The sequence below is a fragment of the Budorcas taxicolor genome, chromosome 14, assembly GCF_023091745.1.
Source record: "Budorcas taxicolor isolate Tak-1 chromosome 14, Takin1.1, whole genome shotgun sequence".
NCBI lineage: Eukaryota > Metazoa > Chordata > Mammalia > Artiodactyla > Bovidae > Budorcas > Budorcas taxicolor.
The window spans coordinates 39765818-39782570 of NC_068923.1; the positions used below are offsets into that span (position 1 = coordinate 39765818).

General features: G+C 40.5%; 1 protein-coding gene across 1 annotated transcript in view; it reads left to right on the top strand.

The window, feature by feature from the left end:
- The window catches only part of CHD7 (chromodomain helicase DNA binding protein 7), a 191666-nt gene that overhangs the window by 117044 nt on the left and 57869 nt on the right, over positions 1–16753 (top strand). Inside the window, exons 4-7 of the mRNA XM_052652070.1 lie at positions 737–878; positions 5666–5803; positions 6868–6933; positions 15310–15365. Coding sequence (XP_052508030.1) covers positions 737–878; positions 5666–5803; positions 6868–6933; positions 15310–15365 — 402 coding nt within the window. The remainder of the gene's footprint in view (positions 1–736; positions 879–5665; positions 5804–6867; positions 6934–15309; positions 15366–16753) is intronic.

Genomic DNA, 16753 nt, shown 5'->3' on the forward strand with positions numbered 1-16753 from the left:
TTTGATGGAAACATGCTATGGATCATGAACTTGAATTATTGGGGTCACTCTGCTATGTTTTTGTATTTTGGAGAGCTAGCTTTTGAAAAACAGGCTATTGTGACACCTTAAAAAAAAACGCCTAGCACCAAAACAAAGCTTATATTTACTTAAGAACATAGCATTAAATAAAACTGTGTAGAAGAGGAAATTGTTATATATTTTGTTATATTTTAAAAGATTATAAATTGGATTAAAATGTAGCTGAATGATGTAAAAGAGGACATGCAATATTACTAGTTAAGAAAAGGACTTAGGAGTATTTAAAGCTATCCACAGGAGATAGGAAAAAATGATCATTATGTTCTAGCTTTCCTTGAAAGTCTTAAAAACATAGTCTGGTGCCTTAAAAACTTGATAGCAAAACAACTTCTTAATCTGATTTTTCATCAGGGCTTTCTGTATTGGCAGAGACTGTTCATTGTCTTGATAAACAAATGTACTCTGTGTGATTATTAGCAGTTTTTGCATGCCATTTCTTTTTAATTAGGTCAGATATTTGCCGAAGGTCATCGGTATGGGGTTTTGCTGTAAAAATTAATTGAGAGTAAGTACTGTTTAACTCTCGATGGCCAACATGCATTGATTTATCCACAGTTATTGATACTTCGGGGATGTTTGTGTGGGAAACAGAGGCATGGGGTGTGTGGAAAACCTCATGAAAAAGTGAACACTAAGTGATCCACTTTGATTCTAGTAATAAGAAACCTGATTCAGAAGCAAGTGCTTTGAAGAAAAAGGTCAACAAGGGAAAAACAGAAGGTTCTGAAAATTCAGACTTGGACAAAACGCCCCCACCATCCCCTCCTCCCGAAGACGATGAAGACCCAGGTGTTCAGGTAATACCTTTATTCTGATCCTGAGCTGTGGTTGTTGAGCGTGGGTAACCTTAGCTGCATATCAAGTGCACTGGACCCACCTGTCTTTGTTATAGGGCTGCTGTAAAGATGGGTTTTTGTTATCTGGAACATTATATTCATTGTGCTGAGAGCTGGGCGGCCAACCTGAAATTAAACTCCTGACTTCGTGGCTTTGCCATCTTTGACTCTATGATAAATAAAACAGGCTCTTTACATTTATTTCTGTAAATGTATCTTTTGATGTTTATGTATATGTTAGTGTTAATGTATTCTTAATATATTGGTTCATTAAGAGCTTCATCCACATTTCTAAATTTCTCCTAACTTTCGTTCCCTGTCAATTATATTGCATAACAAAGTTGAAGATGTAATCTGTACCTCATCTTAAGGTTTCTGACATCTGACGGTGAGAGTCGAGATGTGTTTGTGTAATACTAAAGTTTCTATGAACCAACTGAGTGACTTTCTGGATGGCAGCTCTGCACGATTGTCCAGTGTTAGATTCTCCTGACTTTGGGACAATTTTATAGGAATCAGTTGAAAGACTGGCCCTGAAATAAACATCAGGAATTCAGGTTCTTGCGTGTAAAGCACACTGCCTCCACTGAGAGGACTATAAGTAAGGGATCCCTCCACGTGACTGTTGAACATTATTTCCTTGTTACGTTCCCTGGAAGCATGCCAGCGTGGTCCTCTGGGGTGCCTGGGAACGTGGCTTCTGTGAATGACATCTCTGCTGTCAAGTAGCAGTTACTGAGCGTCCTGCCAGGATAGAAAGCAGCCCCTGGAAGCAAGTTTGACCTTTTCTAATGGTTTGGTGCATATTCAGTACTCCTTGTACCTACTAATTTGCTTCAAAGTTAGTAACAAAGTACTTGCAATATACAGCTCTGTGCTAAAGAATTTCAGATAGCTTTTGTTTGTGTGTGTGTGTTTAACTAGAACTCCCTGTTACCGATAGTCACAGAATGGCCTAACCTAAGAGGACCTGAAAGGGGGAAAGAGAGAATGAATGAATGAATGAATGTGTGTCAGTGAAAAGATATGGGAGAGGTGAGTAGATATTTTTAATTGTTTAGGGAGTTTTAAACGAAAGTATTTTTAATGATTTTGAGCTTAATTTTTATGCTCACAGGTGGTTCCCCGCCCCCCCCCCCCCCCCCCCCCCCCGAATTGTCTTTGCTTAAACTAGGACCTTCATGCAGTTATTTGGACAATATGAGGAAGACTTTCACACAGGTCAAGAAAATTATGTAGTTCTTTCACAGACACTACTGAATCTTAAAAATCCATTTGTATTAATGCAGACCCAAATGGGCTTTATGAAATACCAGTGTTTTGTGTTTTTTTCCCTCTTCTGCATTTCAGTTATAGACAATGCTAATCAATGCAAATGGACATCGGTGCATCCTTTCTCACTGGCTGGTGCTGAACTGTCCTGGGCTGCACAGCTGAAGTCAGTAACCACACAAGTCACTCTTTCTCAGTGTCCCTCCTGTGTCTCCGCACAGGAAGTGATGCTGCCTGCTGGTTTGTTGTGTTTCTTCCTGTCGCACACACTTCAGTAAAGGGCATGTAGTTCTTGAGTTTTATGATTGATTTGTTTAAACTCTAGTAAACGCCATGTCTTATTTTTTCTTTTACCCAACTGAAAATGGTGTCACAAAGTACTGCCACAGTGAGGTTGTGACAGCACATTTAAATCTCCTGTTCAGTATACCTATTTTAGCTATAAGAAAATTCTTAAAACAATCCAAGTTTAACAAGTTATTTTGCTGTTAATTCAAAAGTTTTGACCTTTAAGTGTGATTCTTACATTTTACTTTGATCCCCTCCCAATCTTTTTTTTTTCTTTTTTAATTGAAGGATAATTGCTTTACAGAATTTTGTTGTTTTCTCTCAAACATCAGCATGAATCAGCCATACTCCCCAAGTCTTTTAAATAATAATCATCTAACAGATCTTAAAGAAGCCTATTATGTAATAAATTATTTTATGTTGGGAAACTGGAAAAGGAACCTTGATACCCAAAATAAATGAACTTAAGATCAGTTATTATTTAGAAGGTAAAGAAGCCATATAATATTTAAATAGTTCAGAAAATTCAGTTCTAACTGTATATTTTTTTTTTACTCTTACGTAACACAAAATTGATGTGAGGAGAAACTTTCATTATAAAAGTTATATTCATACATACATTTCTATATTAAAAAAAAAAGTCTCTGTCTTATTGCACTGGAACATTTCTTCATTATCAGAGTGGGGTTTAGTTTAAAGTGGGTTTGTCTTAGACTCTGTCCAAGGACGTTTAGTTACTTGCACTGAAAGAATCCTGGGGCGGTGTGGCTCCAGCCACGGAAGCCTGATAAAGCACCACAGACGTGTCATCCGTAGCATGTTCTCCGTACAGTAATGACATAAAGATGAGAATAAAGATTAATCCGTTTCCATTTAGCGAAATTGATACATCAAATGAAATACAGAGATTATGCTAAATCTCACCAAATTAAAATGTTGTTCCTGATAACAGGCTCTTGCATCTTAAAGAAGCTGACAGCCAGAAGTGGGAGGTGATAAAGTGAGGCAGAAGAGGAGTTACTTCAGATGAGCTGTGGGAAGAGAGGAAGGAGGCTGTGTAATTTAGCCTGGCTTTAGAGCCTCACTGCTTCCTGACTTTCCTTGCAAAAGTGGAGCTAGTTGCTGATGACCGTAACACTACTAATTGCATTTAGCATTAGCACGTTTTGAATGCACCATTTTGAATGCTTCCAGTGAATTCCCTTCTGTGATCGTCACAGCATACTTATGAGGCAGCTACTACCATTACCCCTATTCTGCAGATCGGGAAACTGAGGTCCCTAAAATAATGCATTCAAGGTCACACAATGAGAGACCAGGCTCATTCTCATGGGGACATGCGATGCCAGGGCTCACAAGGTAACGTGGGGCAGGATGGGACATGGCAGGACCCCCACTGGCCTCTGTGTCACCTCCACGTGGAATTGGTTATTCTGGAGAGGAGAGGGAGGTCAGAGGGGAAAGTCAGAATTTGGATGCCTCCTCCTAACTCCCCCCAATACCTAGATGCAGAGCTAAAAGTTCACAGTCTCCAATGACCCATCTGATGGTCCTGTTGTACCAGTTGTATTGTGAGCGGGCTCCCACTCCCTTTTGAGAGCAGGGGAATCACAGACGTAATACAGTAAAACGCAGTGGGTCCCGTTCTCTGGTACAGGGTGCTGGAGCTTGGTGGTCCCGACTTGGGCTCTATTGGTCTCTGGCCCATACCTCCTGAGGTCCATGTGGTGGGGTGATTTGCTTCTCTCTGCCTCACTGTCCCAACTTTAAAAAACTCGCAAGGCTCTTCAGAAGGTTTTTCTTCATAATTCTTAGAAATCAGTTTGTATCAGTGTTACTTTTTTCCATATTCTTTTTATTCTGTGTGCTTTGCCAGCTCATCTGTAATAGTCTCGCCTTGCTCAGTGATTTAGAACTTACACAAGTCATTTTAGAGTTAGCTTAGATTTTATCACATACACGTATTAATGAGAAAGTTATTTATCTCCATTTTTAATTAACAGACAAACCTATTTGTATATCAGAAAGGTCAAGCAGTCTAGAATTGTTTTGAACAAGAAGTGCAGACTCTTTCCTTCTGCTGCATTTATTTCACTCCCCAGAATTAATACCTTTAACAGTTTGTTGTGTCTTTTCAGATTTTTTTCCTATTATTGAAAACATGCACATATACATTAATTTTTTAAAACAAATATTCATTGAGTCATAGGAAAGTAAACAAGATACACAGTGTGTTTCTCTGGAGGAGTTATTATATTGATGGCCCACATATGCAGATAGATACACAAGGTTTTTCTAATCTTGGAATTGTAAGGAACCAATTGTTATGTGACTTGCTTTTCTTTTTAGTTAACCATTTGTTTTCTGGATGCATCCTGTAGCTTCCTAGGAGTTTGCTTGCCAGAATGAGTGGGCAGGTTTTACATTTTGACCACTCTGGTCCTGCAAAAGTGTATTAGGTTCTACTTTGTCCACTGGATGAGACAGCATCTTGTCAGTGTTCCCACTAATACTGTTAACAGTCCTTTGCATTTTAATTAGTGCAGTCAAAAATTTTTAAAGTTCCTTATCATAGTTGCTCATTATAAATTCTGCCACTCAGTCCTTCATCTCTTCAGAAATGTTCAGACTATTTCTTTTAGGACCAAGATTAAAATGCACACCTTCTATTTAAATGGACCTCTGAAATATTATTGCCACCTTGGATAATAATCTAACTGTAGTTATATAGAACTTTATAATTCACAAAGTACCTTCTAACGCCTTCAGTTTTTTTAGACTTTTTATCATGGAAAAAAAATTTTTTAATATACAAAAATAGGATGGCCTAATGAAGTCTTATATATCCACCACCCAGCTTCAGTATTGCCTTCGCTTTTGAGCAGCTCACTACCTGAAGGAGGAGGAAGATGTGTTGTTACTGCCGTTGCCCAGTTAAAGGCCACGTAGCTGGAAGTGGCAGGACCTTGACCTGCCAGGTGTCTGACTTCAGACTTCCCCCTTTCCCATTATATTTGTTGCCAGTGTGATGTTTTGTATGATTTACAAGGTTATAGTTGGTGACTTTTCTTTAAGATCATTGTTGTTTTATAATATAAATATACCCTTGCCATTCTAAGAAACAGAATGTAAAGAAACAGAAATAAGCATCAGCTTTCTAAGCCCTCCATGGTGGGTTTTTGTTTTAGAAACGACGGTCCAGCAGGCAAGTGAAGAGAAAGCGATACACCGAGGACTTGGAGTTCAAGATCTCTGATGAGGAGGCCGATGACGCAGATGCTGCTGGGAGAGACTCCCCCTCCACCACCTCACAGTCAGAGCCACAGGTGAGCAACCAGGTGTGCGGGGTTCCAGCGTGCATTTCAAAGAGTAGGCTGGAGATTTTATAGCTGGTATCTGAGAAGTTCATTTGAAGTGTTGGACTTTGAGCTGGAAACATCCATCTCGTGTTGGTGAACACACTTTGGGAAATCAGTGGTTTAGAAGTAGGTTTTTTAAAAAACCCTGTTCACTGAAATTTATTTTAGTGTGAGCCTGTGATACACAATTTGACACCGTTTTGGAGAATTGATGGTCCCTGTTGAGGATGAGTCAGAGCTGGGCTGCAGGGAGACTGAATTTCCCTCTGAGAGTTCAGTGCTGTATAGCTTCTGGGACTTTAATAAGCCACTCAGGCTTGTCTCCTGCTGCTCAGCATCATAAGAACCCCTTTATGAAATTACTGCCGTGTAGTACCCAGCAGGGCATACTTTATTCTCCATGCAATGTAAATGATGGATAAAAGAGCTTATAAAATATGGGTAGTGATGGAGGATTGATTATTGTGAATATCTTTTTTCCACCCCCCCCCCCGCCTTTTAAAGTCCTCTTCCTACCATCACTGTGCTTTAGTTAACAAACTGGTAACCCACTGAAAAATGTATTAAATGCAGTTTTGTAATTCATTTGGTAATTTGCACTCTGTCAGGTTGTTCTGTAACGTTTTGTGTGACCTCCATAGATCAAAGCTGCCTACAATAACAGAATGATGAGTATATTTACCCCATGGGTCCAGACAGGGAGAAGTCAGGTCTTTGCCATCATGCGGAGATCATTTCTCTTGGCAGCTGGAGTTTCTGAATGCTCCTTGGCTTTGGGGATCCATGCTAGTCCATGCAATTAAACCACATAATCGTGAAGTAATAAACACAGGTCTCCCTTTTTGCCTTTCTGTAGAGGGAGATTTTTGTTCTTTTCAATTGTATTTCCCACTGGCGATCCTGCCCAGTGATTTAAAGGGTATGAATTTAAAGGGTTTGGAGGGAGATGCAAAAGGGAATGGTTTCTCACTTTTGTAGCTTAGAATGGTATGCTCTCTGTTTGCATTCATCCCTTCTGCTTTATTTTTTAGGAATCTGTTGATGCAGATGGTCCAGTGGTAGAAAAAATTATGAGCAGTCGTTCAGTAAAAAAACAGGTAAGCGCCCATGTGGAGTTATCAAAACTTGTGGTGTGGGTATGACTCAAAATTATTTTTTGTTTTACAGTTTCCTTTTAAAAATTTCACTATTGTAAAATAAAACTTCTGCTGATGGTTCTAATCCTGTCTAATTGATATTAGTCCAGTAGCAATCTTTGGGATATTCAACCCCAAATGAAATTAAAATGTATCAAACAGTCAGTGCTTTATTACCCCATTTAGAGTAGGCAGGAACTCAAAACATCTCAAAAGAAATGTATAGGACTCATAGGCTGCCTATTTCATAAATATTATTCATAAAAAATCATAGATATGAATCTGTCATCTCTCTCAGGAAGGTCCCTACCCCCACTCCCCAACCCTGGAAGCTCCCTTTATCATTTTAGCAAGTAGGTGTTTTCTCATACTTTTCGCAGCATTTTTTCACATGCAGTTGAATTCTAATTTCTTTTTTTGTTTGTTTGTTTGACTGGGGATTTTGTTTGTTTGTTTGTTTCAGTTGTGCCTTGCAGTACGTGGGATCCTAGTTTCCCTAACTAGGGATCGAACCTGCACCACCTAGAGTGAAAGTGCAGAGTCCTAACCACTGGACTGCCAGGAAAGTCCTTTCATATGCAATTGAAATATTCACTAGTATTTCTTTTTTGTTACTGCAGAAGTGAAATACTGAAATATTTTCAGTATGATTTTTGAAGATAATATACCTTATCCTTCCAAATTATTTGAAATTCATGTTGATTCGTGAAGGTGAGCCCTAAGTATCCTTTATTAGCCTGGTGCCCCTGTCCCTCAGGGGCACACACACTGTGACAGTGAATTCTAGGAACACTACTTCTATTATTGATGGAGACTCCCTGTCAACCTTTCCCCTTTTTCATCAGTTTGAGAAAATGCTTTAGTTTGAAGAAGTACATAGGCATCCAGGTACATTTACATGTTCTAGCAAACTGTGTTTGGTTTGTTTGTCTCTAGAGATGGTCTCCTTTAGGTATAGATCTCTGTCTTCTGGCTTGAATCATCATCAAGTGCAGTTATTTCTTTTTCTTTGCTTTCAAGGTGGGTGGAAGTATAACCTCATTGTTTTGACATGTAAAATAAGCTTTTTTTTCTGGGGAAAAAAAATGTAAAGTGTATACAAAGTGTAACTTCCAGTGAGAGAGATGAGGAGTGGAGGAATTACAAGATTTAAAGTGAACTCCTGGGTTTATCAAATAGGAAATATTTAAGAGCCTCTTGATGAAGGTGAAATCTTTGAAAAGGCTGGCTTAAAACTCAGCATTCAAAAAATCATTCAGCCTTCAAAAAACGAAGATCATGGCAATCCAGTCCCATCACTTCATGGTAAACAGATAGGGAAAAAGCGGAAACAGTGACAGATTTTATTTTCTTGGACTCCAAAATCACTGCTGATGATGACTGCAGCCACAAAATTAAAAGATGCTTGCACCTTGGAAGAAAAACTATGACAAACTTAGACAGTATACCCAGACAGAGATACCCATTTGCCAACAAAGGTCTGTATAGTCAAAGCTGTGCTTTTTCCAGGAAGCATGTACAGATGTGAGAGTTGGGCCATAAGGAAGGCTGAGCACCAAGTATTGATGCTTTCAAATTGTGTTGCTGGAGAAGACTCTTGAGAATACCTTGGACAGCAAGGAGATCAAACCAGTCAACCCTAAAGATCAAGCCTGAATGCTCATTAGAAGGACTGTTGCTAAAGCTGAAGCTCCAGTACCTTGACCACCTGATGTGAAGAGCTGATTCTTTGGAAAAGACCCTGATGCTGGGAAAGATTGAGGGCAAGAGGAGAAGGGAGCGACAGAGGATGAGATGGTTGGATGGCATCACCAACTCAATGGACATGAGTTTGAGCAAACTCAGGGAGATAGTGAAGGACAGGGAAGCCTGGTGTGCTACAATTCAGGGAGTCACAGAGTCGGATACAGCTTAGTGACTTAACAACAACTCTTCAAATACTTTCTAGAGGTCCTTGAAATGGTATTTTACCAGTGGTAAATTCTTCTTTGCCTTTGCTCCAGTACTGTTTTGCTGTTCTATTGTGTTATTCAAGGCATAGATTTTTATCAGAAGATAACATTCTGGTTCATATGAAAATAAAAGCAACATGTCAGGATATTTTCAAGATGGTGCAGAGAGTTCTGCTGGGCGATGCTGAGCCAGAGTATTCAGTCAGACAGGGAAACACAAGCCCAGCTCACTGCAGTGAAATGGAACGGATATTTTATTACCAACCGAGGGTGTCATCGGATCAAAATCCCACACACAGAATGTGTATGTGTGGCTGAGTCTCTTCGCTGTTCACCTGAAGCTGTCACGACATTGTTCATCGGCTATATCCCAATACAAAATAAAAAGTAAAAAAAAAAAAAAAAAAAGATATTTTCAAAATGAGTGTAGAGAATGAAGATATATGGAATTACCTACCTGGTGACTCTTTGACCTTGAGAATTTCCTCTCTGATGAATGTAAGATCTCAACCAAATTTCACTCCTGTTCAAGCAGAAATGAGCACTATTAACCTAATTAGAAAGGTTGTGTTTTAGTCCTTCTAATGACTCTAGAATTGTTAATTTGTGAATTGTAGATATATGGCAGAATGTAAATGCTTGACATAGTATGAAGCGTAATCCCCTTCACCGAACTGAAGTGACTTGAGTAAATAGCCTGTGGTTTGCATGGGATATATTAATTTTCATTCAATTGATAGTGCTTTGGTAGGCATAGTCAGCAGGTTTGGGGGTTGCAAATTATAATCAGCTCTATTACTCAGAGCTGCTTAGACTATACATGATGGAGGGCATTGCTTTTTCTTTCTGTCTTGCCCACTATAGGGCTAGTTTTTTCCTTCTTTCCTACCTTTGAAAGAGAGCTACCCCCAGTTTAGGAGTAGGTATTACTACCATTTAGAGATGACCAGGCTCATCTTATCACCAGAGATTAAAAAATCACTGTAATTGTATGTGAGGGTAGTAGAGTGTTTGTTGAATTGGTGAATTTTAGGATGAAGAAAAGTAATGGGAAATTTTTTCTGGAAAGAGAGATATGCCTTGAGGTGTGATTTAAAATAAGAAATATGGAGCTCATTGACTTGCTTGTAGATTACTGGTATTTCATAAAGGGCAATAAAAAAACCATCAGAAAATTGTAAACATTAGCAGGTACTCACTTTTTAAACTGCTAATGTTCTCGAAATAGTTACTTTAGTTATCAGCCTTAGTAACAGTGGACGAAAGTGTGGCAAATAGAAACAAAAGGAAATTTGAGATTTTCCTGTGGATTCTAGCTGGCCCCGCGGGTCTGTTTCCTCTTACCTTGAATAATTGAAGACGTGGCTGTGAGAAGGTGCCTTTGTCTCCCCCTGGCAGCACCGTGGAAGCTGGCTGAGGGCTGCAGAGCTGCCCCTGTGCAGTGCTGACACGTAGTGGGGACTCAGGTAATTTACAATCCGCTGACCTCATCCCTGTAGCTTCTAAAGGGCCATCCCTTATGATGGAGCCACACAAACGCACAGAACTCATCTGGTAGAACTTCCCTGGTTCAGCAGCTCGTGTTACATGGGGATGGCTCAGGCATCTATGTTGTTCTGGACCCACGTTAGGTTTTCCCTGGTGACTCAGTGGTAAAGAACTCACCTGCTAAAGCAGGAGAAACCAGTTCAATCCCTGGGTGGAGAAGACCCCTGGAAAAGGAAATGGCAACCCACTCTAGTATTCTTCCTGGGAAATCCCATGGACAGGGGAGCCTGGCAGGCTGTAGTCCAGGGTCACAAAAGTGTTAGACATGACTCAGCTACTAAACAACAACAACAAACCCAAATTCACAAGCATGAGACCCAGTAGAAGGAACATAGGTGGTACTTGTATTTGAATATTGAGATAGGTTTAAGAATGGACTTTTGGATTGTGTAAAGGTTAATTCTCTTTGCACAGTGAGTCATAGTATATCCCTTTCTGCCTTGAGCCATCTGTCCTTGGGGGAAAACAATTCAAATCCTTTTTGTATCGGAAGGTCAAAAATAGTTTTGAAAGTGAATTCTGTATTCATGATGTCCTATTTTCTTCCTAAGTAAACCATGATTTGATACCTCTGATAGAGTACACAGTAGGTTGGGCCAGAAGTAAGAATGGATTCATACCTTTTCTTTATTGTTACTTTCATCAAGGCACTTTCTCATTCGTTTCTGCATTATTTAATAAGATTTCCACCTTTTCACCCTAAAGTTTAGCTTTGTTTCCTCAATGCAACTGCTTAATTTAGTAATAGGGTGCTTGGGAAAGGTCTTTCAGGCTTGGATTATCATTTGCTGAATGACTGTTTTAGAATCCAGGTGGCCGAGGAATTGATTTATGCCTGGTTAAGGTTCTGTTTCATGGCAACAGTGGGACAAGTATAACTTAATATGTTTGGAACTTTCAACTTCATGTGAATAATAAGGATTTTGATAGACTACTCTAAGCGTCTAATAAAAGGATAAACACATTTCTCAAAACTAGTCTACTGAGTATGTAAAATTACTTCAGAGCACTCTCAAATTTACCGGTAGCTGTCCTAGAGATAATGGGTTGGCCAGAAAGTTGGTGGGGGGTTTCCATCCATAAGATTATGGAAAAACCCCAAAGACCCTTTTGGACTAACCCAGTAGATTTGAGTATTTTGTGTGTATGTGTGTGTGCGTGCTCAGTAGTGGTGCCTTGACTCAGTTGTTCATTGGATATGCCCATTGAAGAAAGAGCTTTGAACATTGAGGAGTGAAGATAGGGGACTGGGGCTGTTTTCAACTGTCTTAAGAGTCTGGTCAAACTGACTGCCATTTAGTGAATAATTAAAAGGATGCCCCTGAGGGCTGATGAATTCGTACTCTTTTGTTCATTGTTTTGCTGTAAGTAAAACAGAAGAGGCCAGTGTGATCATATTTATAAGATATGAAGGGCAAAACAGTTCTCTAGCTCTCCACCTACAGTTCTGGAGCAGGGAGACAATCCACCTATAGTTCTGGGAGTGGGAAGAGGGTCCACCTACCGTTCTGGGAGCAGGAAGAGGATCTACCTACAGTTGTGGGAGCAGGAAGATGATCCAACATGAGTGGTCACTGAACAGAGCACAGAGATCTAGTTCAGAACATCCCAAGGAACTAGGACCTGAAACGGTTCTGCACCTGCTCCAGCTGCTGCTCAGTGAGGTCTGGAACCCGATCACCTGCTCCCAGAGAGCTCGAGACCCTCTTGTTGAGATCTCCATAGCACGCCCCCTTGAAGCATAGCTGATCCCAACAAGAAAATAGGTCTGTGTGACAGTCAGGGACACAGCGTTGATACCTTTAAGAGTCTGAGCCTTCTGGAGCAGAACTGAGGCAGAATGAAAATGACCTCTTTGTTCGGAGATCATCCTGTGTGCTTTGAGGCCCTCTTAGCAGTTCCAGTCGGTGAGACCACTTAGAGTAAGACGGGAATGACAGTACAGGAGCAAGGCTCTGAAAGAATGACGTCAGGAAATGACAGACCATGGGAGGGACAAAGCTTGTCTTTTTACTACCTCCAAGGTATGTAATTTTGGAAACCTTTTTCAGAATTGAAAGAAATAGAGTTAACATCAAAAAGTTAAAACAGCAGACCAGACATCTGAATTCCATTCGAGGTTTAAATTTCATGATATGTTATGAGAAGCACCATGAGATCTAGGCTCTTCCTGGCTTTTCATTCTCCTTGGCTGGCCCCTGTCTTATCTTTGGCTTTCTACTGAAATCCCCAGTTGTATGCCAAGATAATGTGTCTCAAAATGATTGCTGAAATGTGGGCGTGGAACTGGGTAATACTAGGGCTAGAAAAATGTAAGGTGAGTCCGGGACGGTTGGACTCAAAGCAACCAGAATTTATCGATACAGTAATTGCTGGTGTATACTGAAGGCATCTAGCAAACATTTCATCTTGGACAACTAAAATGTCTGGGACACGTCACAACATTGTAAATCAGCTATAGTCCAATAAAAATTGATATAAAAATAATAAAAGTAAATACAATCTGGGACACAGATGGTTTTCTGTGCAAATTGATTAAAAAGTTGCTCTGGGGCATCCTTGGTGCCTCAGTGATAAAGAATTCTGCCTGCCAGCGCAGGAAACAGGTTTGATCCCTGATCCTGGAAGATCCCACATGCCTCAGAGCCACTAAGCCCATGCACCACAACCATTGAACCTGTGCTCTAAAGCCCGGGAGCTGCAACTGCTGAGCCCACGCACCCTGGAGCCTGTGTTTTGCAGTAAGAGAAGCCAGAGCAGAGAGAAGCCTGCACAGCACACTTGGAGAGTAGCCCCTGCTCACCGTAACCAGAGAAGAGCTCATGCAGCAATGCAGACTGAATACAGCCAGCAGTAAATAAATAGTTATTATTATTTTTTTTTAGAAAAAAGAAACTGCCGTTGCTATAGGGACTTCCCTGGTGGTCCAGTGGTTAAGACTTCCGGTGTGAGGGATGCGAGTTTCATGCTGGTCGGGGAGCTGAGAACCCACTGGCCTTGAGGCCAAAAAACCCAAAACCTAAAACAGAAGCAATATTGGAACAAATTCAATAGAAATTTAAAAAATAAGTCCACATTAAAAAAAAAAATCTTTAAAATAAATAAAATTGGTGATACTTAAAAAAAAGAAAATGTTTTAGGATGATGATAGGGCAGGACCAGATTTTTTTTTAATTTTTAAAACTTTTTGTTTTGGGGTATAGCTGATTAACAGTGTTGTGATAGTTTCAGGTGAACAGCAAAGGGACACAGCCATATCAACATGTATCCATTCTCCCCCAAACTCCCCTCCCATCCAGGCTGCCACGTAACATTGAGTAGAGTTCCCTGCGCTATAGAGTAGGTCCTTGTTGGTTATCCATTTTAAATATAGCACTGTGTACATACCCATCCCAAACTCCCTAACTCTCCCTTCCCCCAGTTCTTCCCCTGGCAGCCATAAGTTTATTTTCTAAGTCTGTGAGTCTCTTTCTGTTTGTAAATAATTCCATGCGTATCATTTCTTTTTAGGTTCCACATATAAGGGATGTCACCCAGTATTTCTCCTTCTCTGTCTGACTTGCTTCACCTAGTCTGACAGTCTATAGGGAGGGTAGGACCACGTGTTAATGGCTTTTGGCCATACTCCTCAGTGTCCTTATTGGGGATCTCTTGGCAGATGGAAAAGCTGCTTGATATTTAAGTTTAACTGATAACTTGGAAGAGTTTTGAAGAATAGTGTTAGTCTGCGGTCTTTGACAGGAGTTTGAAGGCTAAGGGTTGAGGGCGATCCCAGTGTCTTTGAATGGACCTGGTGCCAGTCTGTCACCCAGTAAATGTCTCTGTTCCTTTGTTCGTCCTCTGTCATGCTCTGACTTGCCTTAGTTTTCTCTGCGGCATCTCTGAGGCCGTCTAGCAGCCAAATGCGACCCTCCAGGCAGGTGCTCTCGTAACAGTGTAAAAGCAATCTTCGAACATCTGTAAGTGGTGTTTATGTTTTACATCCCTGATTTATCTGATCAAATGTTCCAGAAGAAAATTACATATTACGACTTGTTTAACAGCCTAAAACCAAAAGGAAAAAAAAAATATTGAAAGAGATGCTTAAAATATCATCCACGTGGTATCTTCTGCAGACATGACGGTAGGCAGGATCAAGGGAGAGATTCTAGATAATCTGCCCACTGCACTCCCGGTCTGGCTGACGGGTCACCACGTTAACCTCACCTCAACGTCGTATTTGGAGTGTTAATTTTATTTGGCTGCTACGTGTGTGAGACATCTTGTCTGAGAGATTTTAATTGTACCATCGAGTCAAACTAAAACCCTCAATAGTGATGCACTGAAATTACACCCTAGGAACAAGGTTTAGTTTTATATGGTTTCTTGTTTAGAGTTATTAACTATATGGACGAATAAATGTCTTTTAAATATTTTAAAACATTACAAAACCCACAATGTAAAGTTGCCATGAGGCAGCCAAAAATAATACATATGGCATTCAGGAGAGCAGTTGCTAATTGGCTGCTGCCTGCGAAAATGGTACACTTGGCGTCTACTTAACACTGTGGGTTTGGCAGAAAGCCAGATTTGGGGTCAGGTTGTTGTGAATGAAGCTGCATGTGGTTAGGGAGGAGTTAAAGTGATTCATGTCTGAGAAGCCGGAGCCGGTCGGGTAGCGCCTGGCCCGTCCTCATCCGACTGCCTCCCACCAGCTCACCACGTGCTCATCCTTCCAGGAACATCCCATGCCACTTCTGCGATGCCTTATGTGTGTCCAGACGGGAGTAAATCATTACTTTCGGAGCATTCTAGTAGATGCTTTCAAGTATATGCCTGAAATTTTCCTCTGTTGCAGAAGGAATCCGGAGAGGAGGTAGAAGTGGAGGAGTTCTACGTGAAATATAAAAACTTGTAAGTACATTGTGACTTTTTTTTTTTTTTGAATGGGGGAGTATATTTTCACGGTACAAAAGTAAAAAGTAATCAGGAATTTTTTTTTAATTGGCAATGGGGAAATTTTGGTATGATTTATTCAGTGCTGTGGAGGCCATTGCCTCCTAACTTTTGTATCTTAGATAGTTGATAAGATTTATTTTTCTGTAAAATGTATAATTGGTATAAAGGTTGACTAGCTTTTATGCATAACCAAGAAGTTCTTTTTAGAGGAGATGAAACTCATATAATAACAGAGAAAGTAATATCTGCTTGACCTCTGAAGATGAATTTTGCTCTGTGAGGCCAGGTACCCTGCCTTCATCTGTGCCCAAATGAGAACTCTGCTCCTGGGTAAAAGCGCTAGAAAAATCGTGACATCATCTCAAGTTTTGAAATGTAGCGAGCTACAGTTTTGATGATCTGTTTTTATTTCTGATTTGTGTTTAGTGAATTTGAATTGCTTAACTTTGAAAAAACTGAGTCACAAACCACTGTGAGTTGTTGTTCTGATTCTAAGAGATGGAGGCAGGATGCTAGGACCAAGCACACTCTGATGGGACAGCCTAGTTTGAAGCATCAATATGCATCCTACCAAGGAAAGACCGCAGCCATTCTCTAACGCAAATAACAATCACAGAATAAAGACACAAATATTTATTGATAACGTAAACATTAAATGTACTTTAAACTTTTTAAGGCCAGGAAATCAAGTGTCATATTACTGAATTCTGGGGTTTCAAGAGAGCCTTCAGGGAGCTGTCAAGACAGCCTAAGAAAATCTATCCTACCCTCAAAAAAGCATCAGGCCCGATGGTTTCTGTTATCACCCCCTGTCGCATTTGGCACTGTGTTAATGGATGGATATCTTCCTGACGCTAGTGAGCAGAACCGTCCACCAGGTAAAAAGATGAAGGAGTCTCTTATCAGTGTCGCTGTAAAAGTTCAGCGAAATGAAAAATGCTCAGTAAGCGTCAGATGCGGTGATCATTTTATACGCAGAGCATGAGAAGCTTACACACATGCCAGGTATGCACAAGACGTGGTTTCATGTAGTCTTATCAGGTGGATGGAAAGACTAGATAAGGAGGAGACAACCAAGTAAGCCAGAGAGAAGGCTCTCTGGTGGATTTATCAAATTGCGCTCCAAGTCAAGAAGTTTAAGTTATCTATTGCCAGGAAACAACTCGACTAGATAGACACCCATCCCCGTCAGTGTGGAGTGCTGAGGCCCATGGTGTTTGGTTCTCAGAAATCCTCTCAACTGGCCTGTGACCAACCCTAGCCCCTGGGGTACCTCACCAGGTGCCGCCGTGGCCGCCAGCCGGGGAGATGAGTCATCAGTCATGTGAGATGAAGCAGCGTGG